This window comes from Mauremys mutica, chromosome 12 (genome assembly GCF_020497125.1).
Source record: "Mauremys mutica isolate MM-2020 ecotype Southern chromosome 12, ASM2049712v1, whole genome shotgun sequence".
Lineage (NCBI taxonomy): Eukaryota > Metazoa > Chordata > Testudines > Geoemydidae > Mauremys > Mauremys mutica.
In genome coordinates this window covers 52,827,473-52,850,361 of record NC_059083.1, presented here as the reverse complement: position 1 = coordinate 52,850,361, position 22,889 = coordinate 52,827,473, and the positions used below count along the sequence as shown (strand labels likewise).

The window sequence follows — 22,889 nt, the reverse complement described above, 5'->3', positions numbered from 1 at the left end:
TAAAAATTGGTCTCCACTCCACCTGATGCCCAGTTAAAAATTCCATGATGGTACCACGGTTATGGCCACCTTCCTCCTTGGTCTTTCCACTTAGATGGACAACAGTGACCTGAGCTCTTGTTGGATTCTGCGTTGTATCCTTAGGGGCATAAGAAACGATCTGTAGCAACAAATATGATGATGTCACCCATTGTGTTTTGTTTCTATTACAGTGTCTGAATTTGATTACAAGACTTTATTATCTTACATAGAGAAACAATGAACACGGGATATACCCAGGGATTTATTTTCGTTGTTAGTGGATTTTGTGCCTTACACAATGTCAGCTCTGTGTGGTTTCAGAAGCTGTACACACTCCTCACAGAGGGTGAACATTTAGCCAACACCCTGGAGAAAAATACCATCATCCTGTGTGTATCAGTGCTGAACATGAGAGAGTGACAGAGCTGTCAACATCCTCACCTTCCTGGAAGATGTGTTACATGGACACAGCGGGGGACCATAAAGACTGTCTCAGTAACTCCATGCAGATCATCTCCTTTTCTTTTCCCTTTTCTTTTTCACATTAATGCTGAGATTTTCAATTGGACATTTCAATTTAATTTTAATGGGGGCTGATAGCTTAAATCACCCAGGCAGCTTTGAAGTTATTCTCTAGGAGTCTCTTCATGTTTTGGTGAAAGCCATATATTTACTGACTGCTTTGCACAAGGCTTCCTTGACCTCTCTGTTTCTCAGGCTGTAGATGAGGGGGTTTACCAGGGGAGTCAGGACTGTGTAGCAAAGAGAGACCACTTTGTTAAGGTCTCTCAGTATATCATGTTTCGGTAGCAGGTACACAATCATAATGGATCCATAGAAAATTGTCACCACAATGAGGTGAGAGGAGCAGGTGGAAAAGGCCTTTTGTTTCCCGGTGGTGGAAGGGATTCTCAGGATGGTGGCGATAATGCACACGTAGGATGTCAGGGTTAGTAGGAATGGAGGCAGAGTGAATACAGAGACTAATATGAAAGCCAGCAATATGACCTGGTGGGTGTCACTGCAGGAGAGTTCTATCAGTGGGATGGAATCACAATAGAAATGGTCAATTTCATTTGGGCCACAGAATATTAACTGTGATAGGAATAAGACAAAGATGGCAGTAGCCAAAAAACCATTTAACCATGACCCAGCAGCCAACTGGAGGTAAAACCTGGTATTCATAAGAGTTGAATAGTGCAGGGGTTTACATATCGCTAAATACCGATCATAAGACATTGCTGCTAGGAGATAGCATTCTGTACATGCCAGAGAACCAAAGAAATACAGTTGTGTGATGCAGCCACTGACTGAGATGGTTTTGTCCCCAGTCAGGAGACTGGCCAGCAACCTGGGCAGGATGGTTGAGGTGTAGCAGGTCTCCAAGCAGGACAAGTTGCCCAGGAAGAAGTACATGGGTGTGTGAAGGTGCTGGCCAGCCACAATGAGCACCACAATGAGGGTGTTCCCAGCCACGGTTGCCATGTAGATCACTAGGAACATCAGAAAGAGAAGAATTTGCAGGTCAGGGAGATCCCCGAATCCCAGAAGGATGAATTCTGTGATGGCCGTTTGGTTTCCCCATACTCTGTCCGCCATGGTTTGAGACCAGGAACAATAAAACACCCTGCACAATTGAATTGGAGGAACATAGACTTAAAAGTTAGTCAAGTTTCATTTTAGTAAAGTTTCAATTAATTCCAGAAGTATTCGGAGTTCCCTTCCTGTCCAGATCACAGGCTGAAATTTTAAACCTAAATGTAGAGTTCAGAGCAAAGTGCCAGAAGTCTCAATTTGAGAACAGAACATTTGTATCCATGTAGACCAGCCTCTGCCATGATCAGAGCAATCACTGCTGGAACAGCCCATATCTCTGGTAGCCGAGTACTGATATAATGGATCAGACTCTTTTTTATCCATCCTTAGTGACATCTTAGAGCTTAACAATGATGCTTAAATGCTGTATTTCATTTCTGACAATGACCAGAATCATGCTATTTCTTAGGAGTCAAAATCAAACAACTAAAATCTTGGACTGAGATTTTCAATGTGGTCTAGAGTTCTTAGGCACCGACCTTCTATTAGGTTTATTTCAATTAAATCAAACAATATATCCTAGTATATGCAGCATTTCAAGGCCCTGTAGGAAAAAGAACAATTTTCATCCCCTCAAAACAGATCTGTTTATGCCATAAATTATGAAATTAACACTCACCACCCCATTGAAAAGTCATGGAAGATGGGAGACATTCCTGGAAAAGGGCAAATATAGTGCCCATCTATAAAAAGGGAAATAAGGACAACCTGGGGAATTACAGACCAGTCAGCTTAACTTCTGTACCCAGAAAGATAATGGAGCAAATAATTAAGCAATACATATGAAAACACCTAGAAGATAATGAGGTGATAAGTAACAGTCAGTATGGATTCGTCAAGAACAAATTGAGACAAACCAACCTGATAGCTTTCTTTGACAGAGTAACAAGCCTTGTTGATGGGAGGAAGTGGTAGATGTGGTATATCTTGACTTTAGTAAGGCTTTTGATACTGTCTCGCATGACCTTCTCATAAACAAACTAGGTTAATACAACCTAGATGGAGTTACTATAAGGTGGGTGCATAACTGATGGGAAAACTTTTCCCAGAGAGTAGTTATCAGTAGTTCACAGTCATGTTGGATGGGCATAATGAGTGGGCTCCCTCAGGGATCAGTTCTGGGTCTGGTTCTGTTCAATATTTTCATTAATGATTTAGATAATGGCATAGAGAGTATGCTTATAAAGTTTACAGATTATACCAATCTGGGAGGGGTTGCGAGTGCTTTGGAGGATAGGATTAAAATTCAGAATGATCTGGACAAACTGAAGAAATGGTCTAAAATAAATCAGATGAAATTAAATAAGGACAAATGCAAAGTATTCCACTTAGGAAGGAACAATCGGTTGCACACATACAAAATGGGAAATGACTACCTAGAAAAGAGTACTGCAGAAAGGGATCTGGGGGTCATAGTGGATCACAAGCTAAATATGAGTCAGTGTAACACTGTTGCAAAAAAAAATCAAACCTCATTCTGGGATGTATTAGCAAGAGTGTTGTAAGCAAGACATGAGAAGTAATTCTTCAGCTCTACTCTGCGCTGATTAGGCATCAACTGGAGTATTGTATCCAGTTCTGGGAGCCACATTTCAGGAAAGATGTGGACAAATTGGAGAAAGTTTAGAGAAGAGCAACAAAAATAATTAAAGGTCTAGAAATCATGACCTATGAAGGAAAATTGAAAAAAATTGGGTTTGTTTGTTTAGTCTGTAGAAGTGAAGTCTGAAAGGGGACATAACAGTTTTCATGTATTTAAAAGGTTGCTACAAGGAGGAGGGAGAAAAATTGTTCTCCTTAACCTCTGAAGATAATACAAGAAGCAATGGTCTTAAATTTCAGCAATGGCGGTTAAGGTTCGACATCAGGAAAAACTTCCTAACAGAGTGGTAAAGCACTGGAATAAATTGCCAAGGGAGGTTGTGGAATCTCCATCACTGGAGATTTTTAAGAGCAGATTGGACAAACACCTCTCAGCGATTGTCTAGATTAATGGTTCTTAACCTCTACTGCAGCCTGCACCCCTTTGGTTCTCAAAATATATTCTCGCACGCCTTATCAAAATCGCTGAAATAGGTCAATTCTTTAAACCTAGATGTATCATAACTATAGAATGAAAGAGAATTATATATTTATTTTAATTTCACAGTAAAATTAAGAATACATGAAAAATTATACATTTTTTAAGTTTACAAGTTCAGTGACTCTTCTGCTCTTGCTTTTGTTCAATGATGTTTGAGAAACAAGGAACTTTTTTTGAAATAGCCACACACGTCATCACTTGCATTTAGGCAGTTTCTGGCCTTTGTTTTGATGTGTAACAGTGATGAAAGTCGCAAATGGCACAAGGATCTCCAGCGCTGTCTTCGCCACTTGTGGAAACAGTGCTAGTTGAGCACACAAGAAATTCTCAAGCTTCATTGTCTCAAGAATTTTACTACAATTAGCTTAAAAACTTGAAAATAAATGTTTTGTTTGTATATTACAGTAATCGTTAATAAATGTATAATGTTAATAAATATATAGGTTTGATGAAACAAAGTAGTTGTACTTACGTGCCTGTGCTTAATTTGTGTTTAAGATGATTTACCTTCTAAAAAGAACTGGCATCCCCAGAAAGGGCATCTCACCCCCCCAGGGGTGCGTGCACCCCAGGTTAAGAACCACTGGTCTAGATAATACTTAGTCCTGCCTTCAGTGCAGGGGAATGGACTAGATGACCTCTCGAGGTCCCTTCCAGTTCTCTGATTCTATGATTGGGGCTCACACTAAGCCGGATCCTCAGCCGGTGTAAATCAAGGTAGCTTAATTTGTATCAGTGGAGCAGATCCTGAACTGAGGACCTGTCACAAGACATGGCTCTCACACTGTATCTCTGTGAAATGGTGCTATGAATGCTGACTGGCACTGCAGTGGGAAGGAGAGGCTAAAACTATTAATATTCACCTGAAGAAGAGCTCTGTGTAGCTCAAAAGCGGCTCTCCTTCACCACCAAAAGTTGGTCCAATAAAAGATATTACCTCACCCACCTTGTCCCGCTAATATTCACAAATCAAAGTCATGCCCCTGTTTAGAAGGTGGTATAGAAATGCAGTCAGGAAGACGGTGCTCACCTGTAACTACAAGACAACCCAAGCTTGAAGTGATGAGCTCTTGTTTCTCAGGGTTCAGTGGCCAGGATTCAGAATTCTCAGCTGAGGTTCTTGATGATTCTCTTTCTGCAGAAACTGGGAAAAGGTAGAATGGGAAACTTCTGATTTCCCTGCCCCTTACTCCAAGAAGAAGGGGAATTTACAGCAGAATTACAAGGTGGGTGTAGTGGGGTGGCTGCCCCATTCCTGCCCTGAAGGGGTTAAAAGCAGTCCTGGAGATGGCTGTGCCTGGGTAAAAGGGATTCAGAACAGCTGGAGAAGCTGAGTGAGTTGCTGACCACAGCTGTGGCCAGCTCAGTCAGGGCCCAGCTGGCCCTTATAAGAGGGCTGTGGAGCAGAAGCAAAACACCCACTCTCTATAGCTTCTTAAGAGAGAAGGACCTGGCTGCCTGGGAGCTGAGACAGGCACCTGTGGTGGAGCAGTGCTGAGGAAGGGCAGAGGGAGCTGGGGAACTCCAGCCAGGTAAAACCCCAGGCTGCAGGCCTTGCTAAAAGGGCCAAATAGGTACCGGGGCTGCAGCGAGGCAGCCCAGAGATAGGCAAAGGCAGCAGGTCCTAACCCCCTTGCCGATAATGAGTAGTTTACAGACTGCAGTCTGCCCCAGGGAGTGGGGGCTGCACGATGACTGACAGTAGCCACTGAGGCAAGGTGGGGAAAGAGGGTGGGGGTTCCCTTGGGAGGGGAAACCCAGAGAGTGGGAGCACTGCCAGGGGGCAGCACCCTAAGATAAAGGGTCACCGGGGTCTGAGAAGGACACGGGGGGCTAGCGGCAGGTGAGACACCAGCCTGCAGAGGGCGGTCTGGGGTGGAAGAGCTAATTCCCAAGACAACCAGCAGAAGACACCGTGCCGGTGATTCATCTCCCTCCCCGCCCCACCCCCGGCAGTGGGCAACTTAAAATCTATAAAGTGAAATACTTGTTCTACCTCTTGCCAAGGTCCCCCCTGTTTCAGCAGGACACTAACAGATACAAAGGTGGAATCAGTCTGGCTCACTTGTGGGTTAATATTAATAAAATGGTACTAGAATTATAAAAAAGTTTAATGTTTGGACTCTCTTCAATGCTTGTCAGTTGCTGCCTGCATTAATGTCCCCTGTAATGTTTGTTCTATATTGTAATTTAATATTTGAGCGGTTGTAGTGACCTTCTGTGAGTATGAATCACCACACGGGAGAGGGACGTTAATGAGTGCGAAGAATTGCTCTTTCACAGACATGAAGCCGCTCCTGAAAAAGGAAACCCATCAGTACCAGTTAGGGTGACCAGATAGCAAGTGTGAAAAATCAGGACAGGAGATGGGGGGTTGCGGGGGGGAATAGACACCTGTATAAGACAAAGTCCCAAATATCAGGACTGTCCCTATAAAATCAGGACATCTGGTCACCCTAATACCGGGTGGGCAATGGGTGGATATTGCAAATGTAATCTCCCTACAACTTGATTGAGAAACAATCAACAAAAGGACTACAGACTTATTGTTCTGCTCTCCTCCCTATGAAGATGAGTCATGCAAGTGGATTGAGTTTGCAGCTCAGAGCAGATGGCAGGAGAGGGATAAAAACCCCAAACAAAAGGAACTTGGGATCTCTATGCTGATTGGACACTTGGGGCAAGGTGTTTCTAGACATTAGCAAGAGATCCCCAGCTACTTAGCCTCGGATAGTCCTAAAGGTCAAATACAGCTTGCTGCTGAGAGAAGCCTGTATTACCTTTTGAAACCTGAGACTGTGACTCTTTCATGGGTCTATTTGCTTGCATTAACCTTGTAAATAACTCTCATTTCCTTTTCCCATTTAATAAATCTTCCTTTACAGTAGTTCACTATAGGATTGGCCCCAAGTGTCCTCTTTGGTGTGAGACCTAAAGTGCAATTGACCTGGGGGATGTCAGGAGTAACCTGAATATTGCTGTGATCTTTGGATTTCCACAGATACGCTCACCTGGTTGGCAGGACAGAGCGGTGCAGCCAAGGGGACTTTCTTGGGGGACTCTCTCAAGACTGTTAAAGTGCCTGAGGAGTTTGCACTCGGTGCAGTTGGTTGGTGAAATTTAAGTTTAGACCTGACAACCAATGAGGGGTTTGTGCCCTGGTTTGTAACTGTCTGTCCTGAGTTTGGCACTCACACTCTTGCATCCCCATTGGGAGCATCACACTCACTGTGTAAGGCCTGAATAAAGATGTAGCACAAAACCAGTTATGCCAACCTGACTGAAGTCAGGCTAACAGAGGTTTCTGGTTAATCCCAGAGTGGAAAAGTACTGAGAAGCAGCATTGTTTCACAAAGCCCGGGAAAGAGTGAGAAAAACCAGGGATTGCATTCCTGGCATAGTACCAGCTGTGTTATGTTAAAACAGTGTTAGAAGAACTGATAAGAAGCTCTAGTATCTCACAGTTCAGATTCTAACTCCCTGGTTGAGTTATAGATTTGTTTAAAACTCCCCTGTATTCCTAACTTTTGGTGTTTGTTAAGAAATAATTAATAATCTAAAGTTGTAGACATAAAGTCTAGGCATGTGTGTATATTAAAAGTGTCTAGTTTTAAGTTGTTAAACAAAGGGGGGTGGGTTTTGCTCAAGTGAGTGATGTATGACGTAATAAAACTGTCTATATAGGCTAATGCTAAGCTGTAAAGAGAGGCTGGTTCTCACTGGAGATGAGTTGCTCTTTACTGATGCGTGCATTTGTCAATAAAGAGCTTTTTGATTGGACCTTGCTGGTGTTGCCTGTCTCTCTGTGATCAGACAACGAACTTCGCTGTTGGGGTTAAAGTCCCTGACAACTGCCACAGGAAGTCATTGATATATGAACGACTTAACTAGATTCCAGAAGAGATTGGATGTTCCTGATAGCCATATAAATGTCCAGACTTATCATAATAAAGGCAACAATAGAGATTGGCTTAACCCCCAAACCATGAGGTTTAATAACCATTCCAAAATTAACTATTATAGACCAATATGACACATGTGAGGGGAGATTATCCCAGAACTGCTATTGCAGTGTTCTTACATTTGCCTCTGAAACATCTAGTACTCCCTGCTCTCGGAGAGCGATACTAGCCAGAATGGCCCTTGGGTCTGATCTAATCTGGCAATTCCTATATTACTACAATCTCCTAGAGCGATACAGAGAAAACCCAAATTCCAGTTAGTTCAATAATCTGCTCTTTTGATATTTCAGTCTCTGACAGGCTGTTCTCTGAAAAAAAGTTGACCTGGTGCAGATTACTTCATAACGCTTTTGGGTGAAGATGGATACAAAGAAATCATTTGAGAGAAGGTTGTCAAACTTTTTATAGAATTGCAACATTAATTCTAATAGGCTATTAGGACACCCAGTTCCTAGGTGGCTTCAAAATCTCAACCATAGCACCTAAGCAATGTCTATATCTTGTTTATTCCCTGGGTTCAGCTGACTCATGGATTCTCTTGCAACCTGCCTGACTCAGATATTGTGAAACAATTTATTTATTTTTAACTAAAACCATTTATTTTTCAATTTCCCTCTCATCCTCCTAATTTCGTTCTTACACTTTACCCACTTAACGACCCAATTTAATGTTCCTTTTTATCAGCTTCACTTAGTTTTGATTTCCATTATTCTATTCCAGACTTCACCCTCATTATCCTGAGCCAGATCCTTAGCTGAGGACCTTTCACAAGGCATATATCTCAATTTCCCCATTGTTAAATGGTGCTATTAACACGGACTGGCACTGCTGTGGGAAGGTGAGTCTAAACCTGCTAATATTCACAGAGACGAGGTGAGTGAGGTAATATCGTTTATTGGATCAACTTCTGCTGGTGAGAGGGACAAGCTTTTGAGAGCTAGAGAACTTATCTCTCTCTCCAACTGAAGTTGGTCCAGTAAAAGATATCACCTCACCCACCTCGTCTCTCTAATATCCTGGGATCAACACGGTTACAACAACACTGCTAACAATATTCACAAAGCACATTCATGCCCCTGTTGGAAAGGTGGTGTAGAAACACAGTCAGGAAGAGGGTGCTCACCTGTAACCACAGGACAGCTCAAGTTTTGAGTGATGACCTCTTATTTCTCTGGTTTAGTGGCCAGGACTCGGTTTCTTCCACTGAGGTAATTGAGTCTCATCATTCAGTAGAAACTGTATCTGCTCAGCAAAGACACCTGCATTTATCTGAATGGACGAGCAGCTGCTGTGATCTGTCTTAGAACACTGATGAGCTGGTGCATGTGATCTACCTTTGGAAAATGGGCTTCCCCTTCAATTTAATAATTGTAAATGGTCTCACATATTTGTATTCTTTCTTCATGCTTTTCAATATGGTCCCACTTCAACCTTTCTCCCTCTTGATTCATTTTGTGCCTCCAAAGCTTTGTGGCTAACAATGCCCAGCGTGACTTGCAATTATACAACTCCCATTGTACATCATTTTTTGTGTAATGATCCTTTGAGGAAAATATTTTAGATCATGGTGTAGACATGGGGACTCACCCCTGTGGCGTCTCCTGCTGGTCTCTCAGGGAATTAGCTCTTTTACCAGCCAGGTGCACCCTCTGCAGGCCGGTGATTCACCTGTCCTCTGGCACCCATGTCCCTCCCCAGATCCCGGTGCCCCTTTAACTGGGGTGCTGCCCCCTGGCAGTACCCCCACAGTTCTGGGTCTCCCCCTCCCAGGGGAACCCCCACCCACTATCCCCATCTCGCCTAAGTATCAGGCTACTGCCAGTCATCATCTAGCGCCCACACCCCAGGGCAGACTGCAGTATCAGCCTACTCATCACTGGCAAGGTTGGGTTTGGACGTGCTGCCTTCGCCTACTCCTGGGCTGCCCCCTGCAACACCCAGTACCTGTTCGTCTTGTGCTAGGCCGCAGACTGGTGCTTTCCATGCTGCCACCTAGTGGCCATTTACAGTATAACTTTCCCATTATTAAAAAGAACAGGTGTACTTGCGGCACCTTAGAGACTAACAAATTATTTCAGCATAAGCTTTCGTGGGCTACAGTCCACTTCTTCGGATGCATAGCTACTGAAATCTTGGTCACCTGTCAGTATTTCTGACACCCCTCTCTCATTTCCTCTACTCTGCTGCCATCTAATGTCGATTTCCCAGAATAAAAGCCTGTTGCTCTCCTTTCCTCTATGGATTCTTCTTGCTATCGCTGACTCTTACCCATATTTGACTCTCATGTCACCTGGTAGCCATTATTTAGTATAACTAACAGCCCATAACTCACTCCATGACATCTGCTACTAGCCACAGTTCATTACGCAGCATAGAGGTCCTCCTCTCTTCAGTGCTCTCTGCTCAACATTTATACACCATTATACAGCTTCACCTCCCTTCCCTCCACCTCCTCTGTTGGTCATTTGGCAACATGATGTCTCCTTTCTTGCCCTTCCACTTTGGCTGGTGTCCATTGGGTCAGTGTTGTCTGTTTAAGTGGAAGGACCAGGGACGGAAGTGGCTATAACCATGGTCATATTATGGAGTTTTTAATTGGGTATCAGGCGGAGTGGAGACAAATTTTAACCAGTTTTTTTATATCCATAATAAACCTCCTGATGACTTTTTGACAGACCTGACCCTTGGAACAGCCTGGCAAAACCCCCAGCTGGGTCAAAAGAACTGCTGTTCTGGGTCAGATCAATGGTCCATCTAGCCCAGTATCCTGTCTTCCAACAGTGGCCAGTGCCATACGCTATAGACACTATCCCTGCCCATCCTGGCTAATGGCTCTATCCTCCATTAACCTATCCTTGGGTCTGGGCAGTCCCTGTGCCCCTGGCTTGTCAGTCTACCTCTTTCTTTGCCCAACCTCCCCACCTCCAAGGGCCCAGTGAGCCTGGAGCTATTGCTTTGCTGGAGCTGGTCACAGCCTCGCGTAGCCAAGATAAGAGCTATTAAGCTGTTCCTGGTGACATGTCCAGGGCTCACTGCTGGGCCTAGCGGATTGCATCCGGCCTGTGTGAGTTCAATGGATGTGATTGGTTTGTGTAGGTGAGAGAGAGAGCTTGGGGCACTGGGCCTGATGTAAGACCTGAGGGCTGAACCATAGTCAGCAAAGTCCAGCCACGCCGTGAACCAAAGTCAGGCCATGTATTACAGCAGATGCTTACAAGTTCGCTGTCCGATACATGAACTTGGCAAAGGTATTACTAGTGTTGCTAACACACAGGCACTCCTAAGAAGCAACAGACACTAGGTATGTGTGTGAACACACTTCAGGAGATTAATATGATTAGTCAGAACATATTGTTAAAGATCATTAGTATGGTATGAAAAGTATAGGTGGTTGGAATACAGCCCCTCAAAGGACGTAGCATTTTGTGTAATGGAGCGACTGATTGACGTTGTTCTGTGTTTGGCGAAAGGTGGGAGACCATTCAGGGGTCACAATGAAAAAGCTGACAGTTTTGAGAAAGGTTTATTTCTAAATCTTGTCAATGCTCCAAAAATAGGATCCCGTAATGGCAAAGCATATGCAGCAATCTCCTCGAAATGCTACCTATCTGAGTAATCACATCCAAAATGATTTAATTGTGGCATTGCATAACGTTGTGCAACAAAAGCTTGTGTCTTCACAAAACGGAAAAATGGAAAAATAGTCTCAACAATTGCCGACGACACTACTGACTGTGGACACCATGAACAGATGTCTGCTGTGGAAGGGCAAGAAAGGAGACAATGATCAGCCTCAAGGGAACAGTTCCAGACTTAACAGGAAGCAGATGACAGCCTTAAAACAGCTTGGGCGGCAGCACGGAGCAACCCACCGCCTCTCAGCTCTTCTAACCGAAACCGGTTTGTTGTAGAACAAGGACTTTTATATAAGGAGATTCTTTCTGTTGGACACCAGGAAGGCTGGGATCCTCAAAACCAGTTGGTAGTTCCAACTAAGTACTGGGAAAAGCTCTTAAGCTTGGCCCATGGTCATCCCAGTGGTAATTCTGGGGTGAACAGAACCAAAGACAGGTTAGGGAAGTCCTTCCACTGGGAGGGGATGGGCAAGGATGTTGCCAAGTATGTCCGGTCTTGTGAGGTATGCCAAAAGGTAGGAAAGCCCCAAGACCTGGTCAAGGCCCCTCTCCAGCCACTCCCCATAATTGAGGTCCCATTTCAGCAAGTAGCTGTGGATATTATGGGTCCTTTCCCAAAGAAGACCCCCAGAGGAAAGCAGTACATACTGACTTTCGTGGACTTTGCTACCAGATGGCCAGAAGCAGTGGCTCTAAGCAACACCAGGGCTACCACTGTGTGCCAGGCCTTAACTGACATTTTCGCCAGGGTAGGTTGGCCCTCTGACATTCTTAGGTAATAATTCGAGATATACCAATCTCCTAGAACTGGAAGGGACCTTGAGAGATCATTGAGTCCAGCCCCCTGCCTTCACTAGCAGGACCAAGTACTGATTTTGCCCCAGATAGCCCCCGCAAGGATTAAACTCACAACCCTGGGTTTAGCAGGCCAATGCTCAAACCACTGAGCTATCCCTCCTCCCCTGAATTCTTACAGATTCGGGAACAAATTTCCTGTCAGGGGCCATGAAAGACCTGTGGGAAGCTCATGGGGTGAATCACTTGGTTGCCACCCCGTACCACCACCAAACCAATGGCCTGATGGAGAGGTTTAATGGAACGTTGGGGGCCATGATACATAAATTCGTCAATGAACACTCCAATAATTGGGATCTAGTGTTGCAGCAGTTGCTGTTTGCCTACAGGGCTGTACCACATCCCAGTTTAGGGTTCTCACCATTCGAGCTTGTGTATGGCCATGAGGTTAAGGGGCCATTACAGTTGGTGAAGCAGCAATGGGAGAGGTTTACGCCTTCTCCAGGAACTAACATTCTGGACTTTGTAAGCAACCTACAAAGCACCCTCCGCCATTCTTTAGCCCTGGCTAAAGAAAACCTAAAGGATGCTCAAACAGAGCAAAAGGCCTGGTATGATAGACATACCAGAGAGCGTTCCTTCAAGGTAGGAGACCAGGTTATGGTCTTGAAGGCACAACAGGCCCATAAGATGGAAGCATCACGGGAAGGACCATTCATGGTCCAAGAGCGCCTGGGAGCTGTTAACTACCTCATAACATTTCCTAATTCTTCCTTAAAGCCTAAGGTATACCATGTTAACTCTCTAAAGCCCTTTTATGCCAGAAACTTACAGGTTTGTCAGTTTACAGCCCAGGGAGCAGATGACGCTGAGTGGCCTGAAGATCATATAATCATAGAATCTCAGGGTTGGAAGGGACCTCAGGAGGTCATTTAGTCCAACCCCCAGCTCAAAGCAGGACCAAACCCAACTAAATCATCCCAGCCAGGGCTTTGTCAAGCCTGACCTTAAAAACCTCTAAGGAAGGAGATTCCACTACCTCCCTAGGTAACCCATTCCAGTTCTTCACCACCCTACTAGTGAAAAAGTTTTTCCTAATGTCCAACCTAAACCTCCCCCTCTGCAACTTGAGACTATTACTCCTTGTTCTGTCATCTTCTACCACTGAGAACAGTCTAGATCCATCCTCTTTGGAACCCCCTTTCAGGTAGTTGAAAGCAGCTATCAAATCCCCCCTCATTCTTCTCTTCTGCAGGCTAAACAATCTCAGTTCCCTCAGCCTCTCCTTATAAGTCATGTGCTCCAGCCCCCTAATCATTTCTGTTGCCCTCTGCTGGATTCTCTCCAATTTATCCATATCCTTCTTGTAGTGTGGGGACCAAAACTGGACACAGTACTCCAAATGAGGCCTCACCAGTGCTGAATAGAGGGGAATGATCACGTCCCTCGATCTGCTGGAAATGCCCCTACTTATACAACCTAAAATGCCATTAGCCTTCTTGGCAACAAGGGCACACTGTTGACTCATATTCAGCTTTTCGTCCACCGTAAGCCCTAGGTCCTTTTCTGCAGAACTGCTGCCCAGCCATTCGGTCCCTAGTCTGTAGCAGTGCATGGGATTCTTCCGTCCTAAGTGCAGGACTCTGCACTTGTCCTTGTTGAACCTCATCAGATTTCTTTTGGCCCAATCCACCAATTTCTGCAGGTCCCTCTGTATCCTATCCCTACCCTCCAGCGTATCAACCACTCCTCCCAGTTTAGTGTTATCTGTAAACTTGCTAAGGGTGCAGTCCACACCATCCTCCAGATTGTAAATGAAGATATTGAACAAAACCGGCCCCAGCACCGACCCATGGGGCACTCCACTTGATACTGGCTGCCAACTAGACATGGAATCATTGATCACTACCCGTTGAGCCCGACCATCTAGCCAATTTTCTATCCACCTTACCATCCATTCATCCAGACCATACTTCTTTAACTTGCTGGCAAGAATACTGTGGGAGACTGTATCAAAAGCTTTGCTAAAGTCCAGAAATAGCACATCCACTGCTTTCCCCTCATCCACAGAGCCTGTTATCTCATCATAGAAGGCAATTAGTTTAGTCAGGCATGACTTGCCCTTGGTGAATCCATGCTGACTGTTCCTGATCACTTTCCCCTCCTTTAAGTGGTTCAGAATTGATTCCTTGAGGAACTGTTCCATGATTTTTCCAGGGACTGATGTGAGACTGACTGGCCTGTAGTTCCCTGGATCTTCCTTCTTCTCTTTTTTAAAGATGGGCACTACATTAGCTTTTTTCCAGTCATCCGGGACCTCCCCCGATCGCCATGATTTTTCAAAGATAATGGCCAATGGCTCTGCAGTCTCATCGGCCAACTCCTTTAGCACCCTCGGTTGCAGTGCATCCGGCCCCATGGACTTGTGCTCGTCCAGCTTTTCTAAATAGTCCCGAACTACTTTTTTCTCCACAGAGAGCTGGTCACCTCCTCCCCATACCGTGCTGCAGAGTGCAGCAGTCTGGGAGCTGACCTTGTCTGTGAAGACAGAGGCAAAAAAAGCATTGAGTACACTAGCTTTCTCCACATCCTCTGTCACTAGGTTCCTTCCCTCATTCAGCAAGGGGCCCACACTTTCCTTGACTTTCTTCTTGTTGCTAACATACCTGAAGAAACCCTTCTTGTTACTCCTAACATCTCCAGCTAGCTGCAACTCCAAGTGTGATTTGGCCTTCCTAATTTCACTCCTGCATGCCTGAGCAATACTTTTATACTCCTCCCTGATTATTTGTCCAATCTTCCACTTCTTGTAAGCTGTTTTTTTGTGTTTAAGACGAGCAAGGATTTCACTGTTAAGCCAAGCTGGTCGCCTGCCATATTTACTTTTCTTCCTACACATCGGGATGGTTTGTTCCTGCAACCTCAATAAGGATTCTTTAAAATGCAGCCAGCATTCCTCGACTCCTTTCCCCGTAACATTATTCTCTCAGGGGACCTTGCCCATCAGTTCCCTGAGGGAGTCGAAGTCTGCTTTTCTGAAGTCCAGGGTCTCTGTTCTACTGCTCTTCTTTCTTCCTTGTGTCAGGATACTGAACTCGACCATCTCATGGTCACTGCCTCCCAGGTTCCCATCCACTATTGCTTCCTCTACTATTTCTTCCCTGTTTGTGAGCAGCAGGTCAAGAAGAGCTTTTCCCTTAGTTGGTTCCTCCAGCACTTGCACCAGGAAATTGTCCCCTATACTTTCCAGAAACTTTCTGGATTGTCTGTGCACTGCTGTATTGCTCTCCCAGCAGATATCAGGGTGATTAAAGTCACCCATGAGAACCAGGGCCTGTGATCTAGCAACTTCTGTTAGTTGCTGGAAGAAAGCCTCGTCCACCTCATCCCCTGGTCTGGTGGTCTGTAGCAGACTCCCACCACAACGTTACCCTTGTTGTTCATACTTCTAAATTTAATCCAGAGATTCTCAAGTTTTTCTGCAGTTTCATACTGGAGCTCTGAGCAGTCATACTGCTCTCTTACATACAATGCAACTCCCCCACCTTTTCTGCCCTGCCTGTCCTTCCTGAACAGTTTATATCCATCCATGACAGTACTCCAATCATGTGAGTTATCCCACCAAGTCTCTGTTATTCCAATTACATCATAATTCCCTGACTGTGCCAGGACTTCTAGTTCTCCCTGCTTGTTCCCCAGGCTTCTTGCATTTGTGTATAGGCATGTAAGATAACTCACTGATTGTCCTGGTGTCCCAGTATGGGGCAGGAGCCTTCCCCTCTTGCACTCACCTACTTGTGCTTTCTCCCGATATCCCACTTCCCCACTTACCTCAGGGCTTTGGTCTCCTTCCCCCGCTGAACCTAGTTTAAAGCCCTCCTCACTAGGTTAGCCAGCCTGCTTGCAAAGATGCTCTTCCCTCTCTTCGTGAGGTGGAGCCCATCTCTGCCTAGCAATCCTTCTTGGAAGACCATCCCATGGTCAAAGAATCCAAACTCTTCTCTCTGACACCATCTGCGTAGCCATTCGTTGATTCCCACGATTCGACGGTCCCTACCCTGGCCTTTTCCTGCCACAGGGAGGATAGACGAGAACACCACTTGCGCCTCAAACTCCTTTATCCTTCTTCCCAGAGCCACGTAGTCTGCAGTGATATGCTCAAGGTCATTCTTGGCAGTATCATTGGTGCCCACGTGGAGAAGCAGGAAGGGGTAGCGATCCGAGGGCTTGATGAGTCTCTGCCCCTCGGTCCTCTGGCCCCTGTGTCCCTCCCCAGATCCCGGTGCCCCTTTAACTGGGGTGCTGCCCCCTGGCAGTACCCCCACAGTTCTGGGTCTCCCCCTCCCAGGAGAACCCCCCCACACTATCCCCATCTTGCCTAAGTATCATGCTACTGCCAGTCATCATCTAGCGCCCACACCCCAGGTCAGACTGCAGTATCAGCCTACTCATCACTGGCAAGGTTGGGTCTGGACGTGCTGCCTTCGCCTACCCCTGGGCTGCCCCCTGCAACACCCATTACCTGTTGGCCTTGTGCTGGGCTGCAGACTGGGGCTTTCCATGCTGCCACCTAGTGGCCATTTTACAGTATAACTTTCCCATTATTAAAAAGAACAGGTATACTTGTGGCACCTTAGGGCTGGTCCACACTAGCACTTTAAATCGAATTTAGCAGCGTTAAATCGAATTAAGCGTGCACCCGTCCACACCAGGAAGCCATTTAATTCGACATAGAGGGCTCTTTAGTTCTACTTCGGTACTCCACCTCGACAAGGGGAGTAGCGCTAAATTCGACATGGCTATGTCGAATTAGGCGAGGTGTGGATGCGAATCGATCTTAGTAGCTCAGGGAGCTATCCCAGAGTGCAACACTCTGCTGACGCTCTGGACGCCAGTCCGAGCTTGGATGCTCTGACCAGCCACACAGTCAATGCCCCTGGAAAATTTGAATTCCTTTTCCTGTCCGGACAGTTTGAATCCCATGTCCTGGTTGCTCATCGGGGCGAGCTCAGCAGCACCGGCAACGATGCAGAGTTCTCCACCAGAGGAGTCCAGGCAATCTCACACTACAAAGAGGTCCCCAGCATGGACTGACCGGGAAGTCTCGGATCTGATTGCTGTGTGGGGCGATGAGTCTGTGCTTTCGGAGCTGCGCTCCAGCAAACGGAATGCAAAGACCTTCGAGAAGGTCTCCAAAGCCATAAGAGACAGAGATACAGCCGGGATACAACGCAGTGCCGCGTGAAAGTCAAGGAGTTGAGAGAAGGCTACCAGAAACTCAGAGCGGCAAACGGACGCTCCGGAGCCCAGCCCCAGACATGCCGCTTCTACGAGGCACTGCATGCCATTCTCGGTGGGTCTGCCACCACTGCCCCACCAGTGACCGTGGACTGAGAGGATGGGATAGTGTCGACGGACTGTTCCTCGGAGATGTTCACGTACGGGAAAGTTTAAGAGGACGAGGCAGTCGACAGCGCTTACAACACAGATTTCCCCGACACCCAGGATCTCTTCGTCACCGTCAATGAGATCCCCTACCAACACTCCCCACCCGTTACCACGGACTCTGATTCAGGAGAAGGATCAATCGGTAACTGCTTCAAACATGTTAACATTTATTTTTTAAATAAACTGGGAAAACAACTAGGCGAACACAAGGTCTATGTACAGGTGGATGGAACTGTCATCTTCCTCTGACATCTCCAGGAAGCTCTCCAGGAGGTAATCGCCAAGCCTCTGCATGAGGTTCCTGGGCAGGGCTTGCTTATTGGGTGCCCCGAGGAAGCACACTTTTCCACGCAACGCTCTCAGCTGGAACTCGGGGACCAGCACCTTCACGAGCATGGCAGCATAGGCCCCAGGGTTGTGTTGGCTTTCCTCCAGCATGCGCGCTCTCTCTCTCCGTGACACTCTCCTCAGTGTGATGTCGCGCACAGACTCCTGCATGTAATTAGAGTAATTTGTGTACCATTAGTAATGGTTGTGCTTAACTGTTCCTTTGCATAATGTAAGCGGGGGAATGGTCCCGCTATTTTGGGGAACTTTCCTGGCTTCTGCACTACCCCGGTGAAGTGGGCTAGCGAAAGGATCTGAGTCCTCGCTCCCACTTCCTTTACCCAGAGGCCTCCCTGCCCTTGAGGACTCCCCTTCCACTCTCCTGTCTGGCAGAGTCCTCGTAACCCCAACAAGGCTGGGCCCAGGATTCCTAGGGGGCTCGACCCCCAACCCTGCTGTGGTCACCTAGGACAGGGGCTAGGGTGTCCCCACTCCGGGGTACTCTCTCTGCACCTGCGCACATCCCTGACCCACTGATCACATCATACAATTTAAAGCAAATACAAGTTATTTAATTAACACTTAATTTAAAAAAAGACTAAGGAAAAATGGGAAAGGTTACAGGAAAACACATCACGCTGCTCTGTGGCAGGGAACATCACAAACAGTGTCTCTGGAATGTCAGGGCAGTTCACAGTCTGTTCCTTGTAGGTCCCAGGCCTCCTTCTCAGGTCCTGGCTGTGCTGCAGGGATGCTGTGGGTCGGACACTTGCTCTGGCGGTGGCCACACACTCTCAGGCTCTGGGTGGCAGGACCCTTCTCCCCAGCGTCACCCCCACCCTGTCAGGGTTACGATCCCCCTCCAAGTCTGGCCTGCAGGGCCTCTTGGCTGAGGTATCTCCCTGCGCTGGGCCCACTGCCCGGGGTCCCCCTCGCTCTCCCCAGCTGCTCACCGCACCCGGCTCCGGACTGCTCCAGCTCCGCTCTGCCTCAGCATGGCTGCTGCTGCTGCTCTGCCTTCAGCTCCCTGGGCTGCTTCTCTGGCCTCTCTGGCTCCAGTTGCTACCACTCTGCTCCCAGGGCAGGGTTGCTCTGCAGGCTGCTTCTGTGACTCTGCTCTGAGCTCTCATCTGCTTCCTGGGCTGCTTGTCTGGCCTTTTTGGGCTGCAGCTCCGCTCCCATCAGCTTAGATTGGGGCCCTGCTCTCTCTCCTTAGCTCGGCCCCTCTCCATCTGACTCAGACAAATTCAGCTCACACGGAGGACGGGACCCCCTGGCCTCCTGACTCCTTGATTAGCCTGCCCGCCCTGTCAATCGGGCTGGCCTGGAGCACTGGCCTCTCCACATTGTTCCTGGAGACTGTCAGTCTCAGACTCCTGATTTCCCATCGACCACTCCCTTTTTAGTGCTGGGAGCTAGCAACCAAACACCCCCACTGAATGTTAGTAAGGGGGCAACAGTCCCCTTACAATAACAAGAAGCGTCACTGTACAGCCACGTGTAGGAGGCTGCAGAGTGGGAGAATACAGGGATCTCTAACAGGGAACGGCCGCGAGGGGCTGCAACAGGGGCACCGATTCTGCTTTCATGTTTGCCTGCAGCAGGAGGACAGTGCTGTAGATGCAACTTAAAGCTGCAAAAAAAACTAGGCTTACCATGCCTGGCCGCTCCATGGATTCTTCTTTCCTGCCCCGCTTCTCTGGTCTGCAGTGCAATACCACAGGCAATGAAAGCGAACCCAGAGAAATCAAACTTTCCCCGAGTGAGTGCTCATGAGAGAGGTGCTGTGCTTGCTCTTGTTCACACACACTGAGTAGACTTTGTTTCTTTTTTGACCAAAAATATCTCTCTATGGAATTCACTCACTTTTTCCCGTCACACAGGTGCAACTGTATCCCTACCTGATCCAGGCGCCTTGTCGATGTTCTGCAGCACCGCAGGAAGGAGGACGGAGCTCCCCTTCACTGCATCTGCGACCGCCGCCCCCCTCCGCAAAGTCCAGTCCCACCATCACCCAAAATGACAAGAGGAAGGGGCACCAGGGGCCGTGAAAAATGTTAATGCACCACAGCAGAGTGCTAAACTTACAAAACGCTCTCAGTACCTTACTTTTGAGAAGTCCTTCCCTTAATGTGCTGTTCATTATAAAAAGTTTTTATTTTTTGGTAATTTCTTTTCCCGTCAGGTTTCTTTGCAGAATACTTTACGTGAAGGGGGGAGAATGGTTTGGGAATTGCATAGGACTTTCACCGTTAATAGTGGTACAGATATGGGGGCAAGATCAACAGCTAGTCACTCACAGAGTGCAGCCTCTAGTCACCCTGGTCAGTCTGTGGGGTGATTTTCATATTCTGCTCATAGGCGGAAGGTGCCCTGTGCCAGGTATATTTGCAGGTGGGTCTCTCCACCGGCCATGCCTGGATCGTGCCCTGTCCCACGCGGGTCTCCCCCAGCCCCGTCAATTCCCTGCCTGGAGCAGGTACCAGCCCCCACCTGCCACCCCTCCCCCGGCGTGTCGTCTCACACACCCCCCGCCGCGCCGCGTCCCTGTCTCACAGTAGAGAGGCTACCCGCAGAAATGCTGTCTGCTGCCCCAGGGTCATTGAGCATGCCATCCACAAGTGGCAAGGCAGGTTGCCCTCACCCTGCCCTTCTATCGTAGCTCTGAGCCTCTACAATGCATCAAACCATCAGCCCCCATCCCGCTACCCCCTACACCTCCTCCCCATTATCACACACCACTCACACCTTCCTACGCCCCCAACCCCCAGCCCAGAGCCTGCACCCAAACTCCGACGCAAAGCCTGCACCCCTCACCCATTCCTGCACACGCACCTGTACCAGTCCTCACCACAGAGACCACTGTACGAGCAGGAGCCTATCAGTCCTATAGTCTAGAAGCGGTCTCTACATCACTGCACACCCAACCCACCACAGTCACCGTCCCTGTGTCAACCCTTTCACGCGAAGTCAGTAGTCCAGAGAAGGTTGTTGCTGAACAATGCTCTATTAACTTTATTTGTACACGTGTGTTGGAAGGGGGCAAACGGGGTGAACGGGATATGAAACTGTAGAGGAGAGTCAACAGAAACTGGGTAAAGAAACAGGGGCAGGTTCCGCTTCTCTATACACAAAGTTAATAGTCACAGGTTACCCTGCTCGCTGAGGAACCTGGCTTTCAAAGCCTCCCTGATGCACACGGCTTCCTGCTGTGCTCTTCTAATCGCATGGGTGTCTGGCTGAGCGTAATCAGCAGCCAGACGATGTGCCTCAAGCTCCCATCCCGCCATAAACGTCTCCCCCTTGCTCTCACACAGATTGTGGAGCACACAGCAAGCTGCAATGACAATGGGGATATTGTTTTCGCTGAGATCCGAGTGAGTCAGTAAGCTCCTCCATCTCCCCTTCAGACGTCCAAAAGCACACTCCACCACCATTCTGCACTTGCTCAGCCGGTAGTTGAAGAGTTCCTTCTCACTGTCCAAGGCGCCTGTATAGGGCTTCATGAGCCAGGGCATTAGCGGGTAGGCTGGGTCCCCGAGGATCACTGTAGGCATCTGCACATCCCCAACATTTATTTTGTAGTCTGGGAAGAAACTATCTTCCTGCAGGCGTCTAAACAGACCAGAGTTCTTGAACACACGCGCGTCATGAACCTTGCCCGGCCACCCGACGTTGATGTTGGTAAACCGTCCCCTATGGTCCACGAGTGCTTGCAGCACCATGGAAAAGTAGCCCTTGCGGTTTATATACTGGCTGGCCTGGTGGGCCGGTCCCAGGATAGGAATGTGAGTCCCATCTATAGCCCCACCGCAGTTTGGGAATCACATTGAGGGGAAGCCATCTATGACAACCTGTACGTTTCCCAGGGTCACCACCTTCGAGAGCAGGAGATCAACGATTGCGTTGGCTACTTGCATCACAGCAAGCCCCAGGGTAGATTTGCCCACACCAAAGTGGTTCGCTACTGAGTGGTAGCTGTCTGGCGTTGCAAGTTTCCAGAAGGCTATGGCCACTCGCTTCTGCACAGTCAGGGCTGCTCTCATCCGGGTGTCCTTGCGCGTCAGAGCAGGGGACAGCAAGTCACACAGTTCAAGGAAAGTGCCCTTACGCATCCTGAAGTTTCGCAGCCACTGTGATTCATCCCAGACCTGCAGCACTATGCGGTCCCACCAGTCCGTGCTTGTTTCCCAGGCCCAGAATCGACGTCCCATAGCATGAACATGACCCATTGCCACCATGATCTCCACGGCGCGGCGTACCGTGCTTTCTGAGAGGTCTGTGCCATTCTCAGACTTCATGTCCTCACCACGCTGCCGTTGCCTTCTCGACCGAGTTCTCAACATCTCACTGTGGAAGAGGTGTTCGATAAGGTGCGAGGAGTTGACAACGGCCATAAGTGCAGCGAAGATCGCAGCGGGCTCCATGCTCGCAGTGGAGTGCTGTGGCGTCCGCGCTGTCACTTATAACAGGAAAAGTGTGCAAACTGATTTCCCGCCGGCGGGAGTGATGGTTGAATGATGACAGTTACCCAAAACCACCCTCGACACAGTTTCCCCCCCGCCCCAGCATGCATTGGTGAGAAATCCCAGCATTCCGATGGGCGGCGGGGAGTGCGGGAACTGTGGGATAGCTTCCCACAGTGCACCGCTTAAAAAGTCGACGCTTCGCCCGTTACTGTGGACTCACACAGTCGAATTACTGTATTTATTGTGGATACACAACTTTGACTACATTAGGTCGATTCCAGAAATTCAAATTAAGATGAATCGAAATAGTCTTGTAGTGTAGACGTACCCTTAGAGACTAACAAATTATTTCAGCATAAGCTTTCGTGGGCTACAGCCCACTTCTTCAGATGCATAGCTACTGAAATCTTGGTCACCTGTCAGTATTTCTGACACCCCGCTCTCATTTCCTCTACTCTGCTGCCATCTAATGTCGATTTCTCAGAATAAAAGCCTGTTGCTCTCCTTTCCTGTATGGATTCTTCTTGGTATAGCTGACTCTTACCCGTATTTG

At 47.6% G+C, this 22,889-nt stretch overlaps 1 protein-coding gene across 1 annotated transcript; it reads right to left on the bottom strand.

The window, feature by feature from the left end:
* Positions 1-666: 666 nt before the first annotated feature.
* On the bottom strand, positions 667-1,620 carry LOC123346953 (olfactory receptor 6N1-like). Its single transcript, XM_044984389.1, has one exon. It carries the CDS (start codon positions 1,618-1,620, stop codon positions 667-669), a length of 954 nt encoding a protein of 317 aa, XP_044840324.1.
* Positions 1,621-22,889: the final 21,269 nt, after the last annotated feature.